Source organism: Parus major, chromosome 2, assembly GCF_001522545.3.
Source record: "Parus major isolate Abel chromosome 2, Parus_major1.1, whole genome shotgun sequence".
Taxonomy (NCBI): Eukaryota; Metazoa; Chordata; class Aves; order Passeriformes; family Paridae; genus Parus; species Parus major.
Genome location: NC_031769.1, coordinates 66,913,665 through 66,925,944, shown reverse-complemented (window position 1 = coordinate 66,925,944; position 12,280 = coordinate 66,913,665). Strand labels below are relative to the sequence as shown.

At 40.0% G+C, this 12,280-nt stretch overlaps 1 protein-coding gene across 2 annotated transcripts in view; it reads right to left on the bottom strand.

Moving 5' to 3' along the window:
• The window catches only part of DUSP22 (dual specificity phosphatase 22), a 43,466-nt gene that overhangs the window by 18,190 nt on the left and 12,996 nt on the right, over positions 1 to 12,280 (bottom strand). The window contains exon 3 of one of the 2 annotated variants that reach the window (XM_015618044.3): positions 11,328 to 11,410. The exons of the other annotated variant lie outside the window; for it this stretch is intronic. Coding sequence (XP_015473530.1) covers positions 11,328 to 11,410 — 83 coding nt within the window. The remainder of the gene's footprint in view (positions 1 to 11,327; positions 11,411 to 12,280) is intronic. 2 annotated transcript variants of the gene reach the window in all.

The window sequence follows — 12,280 nt, the reverse complement described above, 5'->3', positions numbered from 1 at the left end:
AATTTCATTTAGTGCTCAGGAATATAACAGTCTGCTATAAGGAAAACTCTGTTTCTATTCTACTTAAATAGAATCTTATTTTTAAAACTCCAGCTTCATTTTAACTACACTTGTAAAAACTGGCATTTGGGGTTTTTTGGTAGAACTTGTAGAATTTTGCAGTAGCAGAATGACATAACTCCATGCACCAAATGTCAGAGAATGGTTCAATGACTGAAAACAGGACCTTTGCAGAGCACACACAGATTCAATTGTACAATACCAAGAAATATTTCGGCTCTGAAGAGGATAAAGGGCCAAAAGTACTGTTAGACAAATGCAGTACCTATACAGGTGTCTGCTCCTTTGCAATGATCAAAGGTATTCTGAAGTCACTGAGAGTGATAATCAGTTTGATTATATCTTAGTTATACTAATATACATTTTATATGTGAAAGGAAACTGTCCAGTGATTCTTATACACAGTGAGCACTCACAAAACAACTTGCATGAGAATAAGAAGGACTAAAAATGCTACTCGTTATTTCATGTTCAGTGGGTTTTCCAAGTAATGTTTTTACAGATGTTTTTCAGAACATCGTCTCCACCGCTGCTGTACATACATTTCTGAGGTTCTAGTTAGCACTAGAAGCCTGAATCTAGACTATCAGATTTTGGAAGTTGAGGGGAGGGGGAAAGAACCTCATATTACAAAATTTCTGCTCTCCAAGGGCAAAGAGTAGGGGGAAGGGTCTATAAAAAAAAAGCTGTAAAAGAGCAGTATTGTATTTTTGGCCCTAAACTTCTCTATTTAAATTTATGTAAAGATACGATCAACGATTTCCAAGAATTTTTTTTTTAAACATAAAACCCTAAACTTATATTTGTGAACCAAGATGCAAATAGAAAACCTCCAGCACCTGGCAAGTTCTTTCAGGTTAGTCAAAAACCATGTGTTAATTTGAGTCGTCACACCAACAGATAAGGACAGAAGGATTTATTTTTGTTTAGGGGCATTTCAGCAAAAAAGCTAAAGTGGGAAACAGCCGGCACAAAGCTTCCCCGAGCCAAACCAACAAGAGTTTATGAAGGGTTTAGTCCAGTAATGCACCGAACTGAACCTGCTAAACTGAAAACCGTTCAACCGTTTGTTTGTCCTTTCAGTTGCTTTCTGTAGCAATCACCATTAGTGCTGATTTTATTAATGACTCATAGAAAATGCATTTTGTGTTTCAGCTGAGGACAACCACTAATTGACTTTAGCGAACAACACATTCAGGTTTGGCTTTGAAAAATATTATAAATGAAATTGAAATTACATGAACAATATGAACAGCAGCAAATGGGATGCCCCTGCAACAGAATTCATACGTTTGATTTGTGCTATCAGGAATAATACAATGTCAGTTTTTACAACGCTGGTTTCATAGTTTTCTTAGGAGGTAGTCTTGGTAATACTTCTGAAAAGCTCCTTAAGGTTGGAATGTGCCAATCACAAATATGAAGAGTCCTGTTAAAACCCTCCTTCCCCATCTCTTCTCTCTAAAATTAAAAGAGGCAAATGTTGAAAATTTAAGGATTTTATTTTCATTGCAAAGAGCTGTGGTTATTATTTCTAATTCTAACCCTGAATTCCAGTTCTAACCTGTCTCATATGAAGGAATGCAGAATGGGAGAAAACACTTAAGAGTTTGTATTAAATTGTGGTTTATCACCTTTAGAACACACCAAGAGTATATACAGGACTTCAGCTGAGAAGGACTTTGTTAGTCTGCCTTAACTGTGTGAAGCTCCCAGGCATGTCAGGGCATATCTGAGCTCTACTAATCACACTTGATCCCTGAACCCTCAAGGGGGTCTCTGAGTACTAAAATAAAACAATATATCCCAACTGTCTCTTTCTTTAAGGGAATGCTGGAACATGATCACTACACCTCTGGAATATGCTCACACTACATTTTACAAGGGCACATAGTGACAGGAAAAAGGACAACAGCTTCAATCTGAGAGCAAGTTTAGATTAGATACTAGAAATAAATTCTTTACTGTGAGGATGATGAGACACTAGAACAGGTTACTCAGAGAAGTTGTGGATGCACCATCTCTGGAAATGTTTAAGGCCAGATTGGATGGTCTAGTGGAAACTGTTCTTGTCCATCCACAGCAGGGGGGTTGGAACTAGATGATCTTTAAGGTCCCTTTCAACCCAAACCATTCTATGATTGTGTGATTGGAAGTGTGGGTTAACACATTCCACATCATGTCCTCTGCAGAGGCAGGTCAGAGCACTTGTCCTGTTCTGGTTAACTCCATAACCAAGCAATTAGAAACACCAGACTTGTACTGGTCTCAACATCCCTCATGCAATCAGCTCACCATTGAAAGCTCCAAGCACTCCTCATCCTCTCCTCCCTGCCACGACAGGATCGTGGTTCCCTCAACACAGCTCGCGTGTGATGAGCAAGTCAAACTGTGAACTAATTTAGTGCATCACCACAGCAGCCTCTGCCAGGGCTCACGAAGGCCTGGCCTGACACACTTTAGAAGCTGCTTTGTGGAAGTCTGTTGGTGGCTTCTTAGAGGGCTACTGGGTTAATATTTGAAAAATTAGTCAGAGCTCCCAACTTCACAAGCAGAATCAACGCCAGACAGGGCATTACTTCAAACTGGAATTGTCTTGTGCTACACCTGAATGAAAAATGGTAGCTGTTTTGCTCAGCATGGTCTTCTGAAACATCCCATGAGAGGAAACCCTTACCATGAAAAGACAGTGAAACATGACAGAGGAAAGTTAAAAGCTTTTTGTTAGAAGACAGACTTGTGCACTTTCTCTTCAAGTGAGCACAATGATTGAAAACCAACAGCTTCTAACATTGGTGATACACGAGTTTACTGCTATGAATGGAAATGCAACAGTCCGACTTGACTAAGCTATTAATTTGTAGGGCTGGTCTTTATACAACAGCCATGGCCTTGCTATATGATACTAGCACCTCTGATTTTGAAGGCTCTCTTGCCATTTCCCTCTTTAACAGTTCCTCTAAGTTTTTGGGTTGGAGCTCAATGACAACAGAGCCTGCACAGAGAACACGTTGCCCAGTCATACCCAGCAGGGCCTTCACTTGTCATGTCATCAAGAAGCAATTTTCATATATGAAAGGCCTCCTACAGTTCAAGACTTCTGTATGCTATCCAGTATTGCAATACAGTTTTAACAGATTGGCTGTTTCCACTTCCTGATCAGCACCTCTCCAGCATAACTATGTGTTGCTGTTTTGTTTGAGAAAAAAAAAAATTACAGCCGATTTGTTTCCCAGTATTTCCCTTTTTAGTTATTTCATGTTAAGCAGTGATATGCCTTTGAGTCTAGACAAATGCTTTCTGGACTACTGTCTGTGCAAGGATAGTCCTCAGACAGTGAGGGAAGAACAGATGAAGAGCAGCCCTGCCTAAACTTGAGGGTGCTGGTGGATGAAAGGCTCAACATGGCCCAGCAATGTGCACTCACAGCCCAGAAAGCCAACAGCATCCTGAGCTGCATCCAAAGCAGCGTGGCCAGCAGGGCAAGGGAGAGGATTCTGCCCCTTTGCTCTGATCTGCTGAGACCTCATCTAGAGTGCGGCATCAGCTCTGGGGCCCCAACACAAAAAGTACATGGTCCTGCTGGAATGAGTCCAGAAGGGGGCTACTAAGATGTTTAAAGGGATGGAGCACCTCTCCTAGAAGAAAAGGCTAAGAGAATTGGGATTGTTCAGCCTGGTAAAGAGAAAGCTTTGGGGTATCCTAATTGCAGCCTTCCAAGTCCACAAAGGAAGCCTACAAGAAAAATGGAGACTTTTTACAAGAGCATGTAGTGATAGGACAAGGGAAAATTACTTCAAACTAAAAGAGAGTAGGTTTACATTAGATGTTAGGAAGAAATACTTCACTGTGAGGGTGAGGCACTGGAACAGGTTGCCCAGAGAAGCTGTGGATGCCCCATCCCTGGAAGTGTTCATGGCCAGGCTGGATGGGGCTCTGAGCAACCTGGTATAGTGGAAGGTGTCCCTGCCCACAGCACGGGGATGGAATGAGATGGTCTCTAAATTCCCTTCCAACACATACCATTCTATGAATCTATGATTACAAAACAAATCACTAAAGCAGCTTTCAGCATTTCCAAAGTTATCAGCTGAGGAAATTTGGGGCATAACACAGGATTATTTTTCTTTTTTCTTAATCACAGGGTAATCCCTGTTATACACACACATAAAGATATGAAGTCAATCAAGAAAGTGAAGCCATGAGAGAAAGAAATTTTCCCAAACTTCTGACAGAAGAAAAGAATTAGAAAACTTAAAGGAGATAAGGCTGAAGTTCCCTGGTCAAAGTTATCACATTAAGTGCTAACAGCAGATATTATAGGTTATAGTTATTCTGACTATAGTCAGAACCTAAATAGCTGCAAAAATGCAATTCACAAACTGTGCTAACCAGATTACTTGCAGTTCTTCTGAAATAGCTGACTTTGCTTTTCATTTCTAAAAAAACCCACACATGTACAGTTTAAAGATCATGGATAAACATGCAAGATTATCAAGCTCAGCCAAAACTGCATTAAGACTTATAACATACTGATAGGCTTGAAAAATATGAAGCAAGATTCCAGATCTTAATCCAAGTTGGTATGAATCCATTATCTATACCAGGTCTTCAGACTACGATAATTTGATCTTATAAATATTTCTCAGTTTTTGATAGGTGTTCAGTCATTTAGCCCTTCACTTTCTTCCAAAGGTCTGGATTTAGCAGCCAGTTGTATACTTAATTTTTTAATTCATAATCTTGATTCAGTACTTCCTCTTGTGATTTCCCCAGCTGCAAGCTTCTCATCCTTAATACCTTATAAAACAGGTATATCACAGCATTCAGCAGTAATAAATCTGGTGCAGAGATGTTCTACATCTTCTTCATAGCATCCTTATTTTTCTACAACTTCTATTCCTCACACTTACTGGTTCTGTTCCAGTTACAGCATCTCTTCATTGCCTGTATTCTGCATTTGACTGTTTTCTAAATGATCATCACAGAGCTTTTTAACTCTGTTGCTTCCTTTCACTTCAGCTTCTTAGATACTGAGTCTTTGAAACCCTATTTCTACTTGGATAAAAATATTAGAATTTGAAAGGAAAAAAGTATCTAAAATTCTTTGTAAGCCAACCTGGCTGAGAAGCATTTTATTTCCAAGGACACAGTTCATTTAAGTTGTGCTGGCTGCACAAGCTGCTAGACAGGACAAAAAAGATTACAGAATCATAGATTGTGCCAAGTTGGAAGAGACCAATGAGGATCATTCAGTCCAACTCCCAGCCCTGCACAGGACACACACCAAGAGTCACACCATGTGCCCTGAGAGTGTTGTCCAAACTTTTCTTGAACTCTGTCAGGCTTGGTGCTGTGTCTTGGTTCCTTAGGGAGGCTGTTCCAGTACTCAGCCACCCTCTGGGTGAAAAACTTTTTCCTGATAACCAACCTAAACCTCCCTTGACTCAGCTTCATGTTGTTTCCTCAAGTCCTGTCACTGGTCATGAGAGTGAAGAAATCAGTAGTTTGCACCTCCACTTCCCCTCATGAGGATGATAAAGACCACAATGAGGTCACCCCTGAGTCTCCTCTTCTCCAGGCTGAACAGAATAAGTGACCTCAGCTATTCCTCATAAGGCTCTCCCTCAAGGTCCTTCACCATCCTCTTCATCCTTCTTTGGACAACCTCCGAAAGCTCAGTATCTTTTTTATATTGTGGTGCTCAAAACCGCACACAGTAGTTCAGTCAGCAGCCAGCTTTTCTCTGCCTCCCCTATCCCTCCCCCACCTACCATATCAACACTTATTTAGGCAGTCAAATTCAAGAAAAAAGAGGGGAAAACCACTGCTCTGGAGACAACACATACCAGATGAAGGTGATATTGTTAATGGCATCAGAATACAAAGAAAAAACAGATAACTGTCTTCTTAGGGTGCTCTGGTTAACTCTGCAGAATGAGTGGGGGAAAATCAACATACTGAAAATAAAAACCAAACAAATATTCTGTAGCCACAGAAAACAAAGAAAGAAAACTGACTTGCATACAGAGGCAGCATATATGCAAAAAGCTACTCTTAATGCAGTTCCTCATTAGAGAGCTTCTATGTCAGGGGACAGCACAGGCATGCCCACATAAAACTCTTATTGATTTAAAATCTACATTACTGTGATGGTTATGATGTCTATCAGATGAGTGCAGCATACAAAGCTTCCTGTGACACAGCAGGAGTCAGTCTGACAATGATAATTCTACAAATAAGTTAATGCCAAAGGACTCCACAACCACAGGTGACTGGTAATGGGATTCATACATTTACTAAATCAAACCTCTGGTGCAGGTCAAGGGCAGCAGCAAAATTACTGGTAACTGAAAAATGTGTGGTGGACTGTGAGAAAGAAGCTGCTGGTTTCAGTCCATTTCCTGACTGATGGACAGGTGTCTGCAATGTTCACAACAGTCACCAGAACTGGCATCTCAAAGTGTCTCAGACAGACTGAGGACCATGAAACGCTCTGGCTCTAAAATGCAAAGCTTAAAGACCACTATAACCCAGCCTTACCTGAATCAACTTCCACCCAAAAATAGCATATGAGCTATATGAGCATGTAAGAAAACCCACCTTTACCTCTAGAAATATATTACAGCAATTACTAACCCTCATGGTGGTCAAAGTCTTGCTTACTTCCAGACTGAATCTGTGGCACATCGTTTGCCAGCCGCAATGACAGTCCTGATGTGGACTTAGCACATGGGGACCCACAGAACACCCACCCATCCCTGCCTCTTTTTGGGCATGACACCTCTCTGGCACAGGGTCTGAGCACCTCTTTGACAAGAAGAACTCCCTCTCCCACAACTGACATTGTTCTCCTTCCTGCATTGCAAACAGCAACCACTGCCCAAGGCAGCACAGGAAGCATTCTTCCTTCTACCAGCACTTAAACCTGTGCTTGTGGGGAGGAATGATGAGAGGACTAAAAATGCTTGTAAGTTCAGCTGCTTGGACACGACTGTCCACCACAGCCTACACTTTCCAGAATAAGATGTAGCTGCTTCCAAATTACTGCACAATCCACATCAACATCTATTGAGTTTGGGCCCACATTCATCTCCATATAACCACTCCCAGAACAAGGTTAAATACCTGGAAAATCCAGAGACAAACACCTCAATGGACATGCAACCATATTCTTCCATTAAGATTAACAAGATTCACCTTTACATACTTTACTTTGAGCAACTGGAACAAAAAATTTTTGTCATCTGCAAATGTGCTGAGGGTGCACTCAATCCCTCTGTGTCACTGATGAAGACATTAAACAGCAGTGGTTCCAACACAGACCCCTGAAGGGTACCACTCATGACTGGTTTCCATCTGGACATTGAGCTATTGACCCTCTGGATGTGACCATAAAAAACCAGTTCCTCATCCACCAGACAGTCCAGCCATCACATTCATCTCTCCAGCTTAGAGAAGGATGTTGTGGGGTGCCATGTCCAAGGCCTTACAGAAGTCCACATACAAGAAAACCTGTTGGATGGATCCTGCAGGTCACTGCCAGATACCCTGTTATCAAAAGCACACTTGGAGACATGTTTCCCCATCTACCTTTCAGAGTCTCATGTTCTGAACAGAAATTTTAAAACCTAAACAAACTGAGAAATAGGATAGAAAAAGCAGGTGGCTAGAAACCTAATTATTCTCCTCTGTTCATGGCTTTTGTGTGGATTTATAAAACATCTGTGAGTGTCCTATGGGCAGACATCCAAAGTGCTCTGGAGGAGCCAACTTGATTCACCAAGGCTACTGCCCCTGTGCATCTGTGGGAGCACACACAGTGCTGTTGGACACTGCTCTCACTCATTACATCTGAAATAACAAACCTGATTCCATACAGTCTGTGTGCCTTTCTCTTAGACATGCCACCTGCTACCCACAGGGTTTTCCATGAGATAGATACTTGTATCACAGGAGTGATAAACATGCATCTTTAAACTTCAAAATTCTCACCAAAGTGGTTAAAATCCTGTATAATAATGGCATGCTTCATGGCAACAATAGCATTAGAATGCTCTCTAAATATATTTCAAAATTGTTTTTATTATAGGAAAAATTTCTCTGAAACAGCTTATACAAAAAGAACTAAAGGGCAATATGGCAAAATAGTTCAGGCCAGATTTTGGCAAATTTCTTCCAGAGTAAATCACTTGAAGTCTCACAAACAATTCTGTGCCTTGCACTTAAAGCAAGATAGTCATGTCTAAAAAAGGTGTAAGAAGTCTTAGAATCCAACTAATTTCATACCTACTTTTCCCTGTTATTCCAGCTTGAAAGTACTCATGAGTTCCTAAGGCCAAACTTTGATTATAAGCCACCCATGAATCAGACATCCATAAGGGTTTGTAAATGATGATTGAGATAATGTCCAAAACTGGATTTCTATAAGAAAACTTTTTTTTTTAAAGTATATCTTAGTAGGCACATGTAACCTAAACCAATATAATACTTTGTTGTAAAACTCTTCAATCATTTTCTAACAGCTTACTAACTTACAAGGAACTAAAGTAACCTATACCCAAAACCCACAGTATCTAAGCCACACTGGTAAGCACATTTTTTTAAAAGGTACTGTGAGCATTTCAGACAACCAGGTTACAGTCTATAACATCACAAAGAGGGGAAATGACTCAAGTTACTACAATAGAAAATAATTGTAAAATCTAGCAAGTTGGTGTTCACCACATAACTGATGTTTGTTCCCATTTCCTAAGTATTGCATTCTTGACTATGAATGACAAAGTTAGATTGGGCATTTTCATTCTCTAACCAACCACCACTGGGTACAGAATCAGTATTTCTGATACACCACTTTAAGTGCTGTATTCACAGGTATTATCAAAACAGTGATGAAACTTCAAAATCTAAGAAGCAAGATGTGAGTAATTTGTGACTTCTGAAAGCTAAAGTATGCATCCATATTCTTTGTTCTACAGACAGGCAGAAAAGACCAAATTCTCTTTGATAAAATGCTACTAAAACACTACTGGCTTTTCAGTGTCTAAAAACACTTACCTTCCTTAGCATGCACAGAAAGCTTTGTCTAATTAATTATTTGTAGCATTTCCTACAGGTTCCTACATCTCCTATGGGACTAGGCAATACTGGAGATAAAATTTTGTTAGTTAAAGGCAACTACTGCAAGGCAAAAGCAAAGGCAGCTTTTTACAGGTGATTAGCATTCACATAAATGCATAAACATGAAACAGGGAATCTCAGGGAAAATATATTCCCTTATTACTGCAATTGCATGTTTAGAAGTCTGAATAACAGATGAATTCTGAACACAAAAGTAATCACTTTCCGTGATTAAAATTTGGGAAGAAAGGTGGTAAGGGATACACATTGGAAAACATTCCTATATGATTTCAGTAGACATGAGAACAATCCCCAAGCACAATGTGGACACACAAGCTGTAAACAAACCCACCTACAACCTAGCATGGATGTAAATAACTAAGGAAGTAACCAAACCTAACAGAGGTTTTACTAGGCTCTTGTTCCTAAACAGAAGCATTCAGTCACAAACAATCACCACAGTAAGACCATGACTGATAAAGTAATCAAAATTAGCTCAGCTCCCAAACAAGTGGAAATTGAAATCCTTGCACTGCTTTAGGAAGTGGAGAGAAGTTTTAAAGGAACTATACTGCATGCAGAGAAAATTGAAGGCACAGTTGGGAAGCAGGGGTGATGAAAGCAAGTCCATCCTCAACCAGCCACTGTTTGTTCACATGCCACTCTAACTTTTGAAACACTGCTGTGAATTGTGGAAGATTAGGAAGAGATCTGGATAAACATAATCCTTCATGTCTTTTGTGGTAGTAACTAGAGGAAGAAATGGTGACCTGGTTATATTTGAACCACAAAAGCTCCCAGTTCTATTTACCATGGAGCCTCACAAATAGATGCACCACCACAAGCAAGGAGGTGGGGTGTGGGCTGCCAAAACTACCACCACCACCACCACCAGAAACACTGGCCTGAGACTGCAGCTGATCTGTACCATAATTAGTCTTCCTAGTTTTCTAATCATGCTAAAACAAAACAAAATTCCATTCATTTTAAAGACCAGCACCCTAGAGGCAACACATCTCCTTTACTCAGCACAAATGTTAAGATTTCTCTTGAGATACAGACTGTTTCAGACTTAACAAGCATCAGGCACAACACAAGTCAAATGGACAGTGCAACAAAGTCAACAGCTAAAGCTCTTCTTCAGCACATTTATAAATTCAAGGTCAACCCAGAGTTTACCATTACCTTGATATTTGGGTTGATTGTGACTACTGGGGACACCTCTTGTTTGGCCTACCTATTGACTTGCCTGAGAGAAGTGGAAATTCTGTCGTTTAAGGACTGAAATCACTGGAGATATTTTGCATGAAGAAAAAGAAAAGCAGAGATTCCCAGCAGCATATGAGGGCTAACACCAACAACTGCCTTACCAATTATTTTGCCACATTTCATGAGAAGTGGAATGGAGGGAAGGAACAAACAAATTTTAGAGGATAATACTTCCTGACATAAATCAAATAGCAGGATTTTAAGATGCAGCAAAGCCCAGCCAGACCCCCCTCCAAGGTAAGCTGGTATAAAGAAGAAAGCATAGCCTTCCAACAAAAATGCAATTCACAACAAAAGAGACCTGTAGCCTATCCCCAGCTCCTTCCCTGCTCAAGATAACACAGTAAATACAGGTCTTCAGATTGGTTTCCCTTCAGTAAAATGGGAATAATACTTTATGTTATAGTGTTGGAGACTACAGATGCTCTACTATTTTAGACCTGTTATGTGAGGATCACTGGTTCCTCCCACACTCCAAGCCTAAATAAGGCTATTTCACATAAAAAAGAACTGCAAACTCATCTGCCATAAAGATTCAAGGAAGGGGCCCAAGTACAAAGAAGGGTTAGTAATGGGGAAGAAATGTTGTTTATGTGATGCTTAAACTCCACACAGAAGGAAACTTACCTTTACTATTAAATTAATAATAATCCCACTATTGTGATATACAGATTGACAGTAGTTCTCTTCCTCTGTCAGTTAGATTTCTTGTTATAACAGCAGCAACAACAAAACCTGTGGCTGGATCTCAAAACTACAGCTTTAAAGAAAATCAGTCTCAAAACATCAACTGCACAGAACAAAAAATTAACCCCAAGATGACTGTAACAGTCAACTGCAAAGTAAGGATTTACTGTGGAGTCCCCCACAACTCTTACCTCAAGCATAGGGCGGGCACTGTCATGGATTGAAAGAATGTGTGTAATGTTATTCTTACTCAATTGCTCTACATCTCGGGCATCTGTGATAGAGGGAAAAAAAGGAAAATAATTTTTTTAGTATCTTGAAATAGCATTTAAATTGTGCACGTTGAAGCTACTTATTGTTGATACATTTCCTTTTGAAGCTGCATAAAGTCAGGCAAAACCTCAAATGCAGCTGTTCTAGAACACCATCATCAGAGTGGGTAACGGGAAGACACACTTCAAACTCCAAACCAAATTATATACTATATAAAGACCAAGCTTAAGTGACTCAGGAATGTGTTCTCAAGTCAGAAGTTTCATGTATTTTGCATCTGAAATATAAGTCTGTGCATGCCTGCGCAGGTGATGACCATCTGAACACGCACTCAGAGCTGAACAAGAAATATCTGACCTCCTCTCTACCCACAAATACCCCTTCAGGGAATACATTTTCACTTGGGAAACCGACCCTATGATATCCAGGTCTAAGAAGGGAAGCCAACCATACCACCTGAATTGAGGACTCAGCAGACAAGCCAAGACAATAACAAGATTCTTACTTTTTGTAAACCAGTAAAGAAAAATGTGCATTTAGCCAATACAAATGATAATTTTAAGTCTAAAGAGTAACAAAGATATCAAATGTATGAAAAAGAAAAATGCTGTAGCAAGGAAGTGGAGTTGTGAAAAGGTGGTTCCTAGACCTGTAACCAAGGGGTTTCAGACATTCAAAACTGGAAAGAAAACAGGGGCGACTGAAAATTTAATGCTAGATACAGCAAAACCATAGGCTTGATTCTATAAAAAAAAGGGTAAAATAGACTATCTGTCATCAGTGAGCAGCTTTCCCTATACTAAACTATCAGCATGTCAGAAAATGACCTGAAAGAACCACCAATAAAGGTAAAAGTTAGCTTGTGCCCATT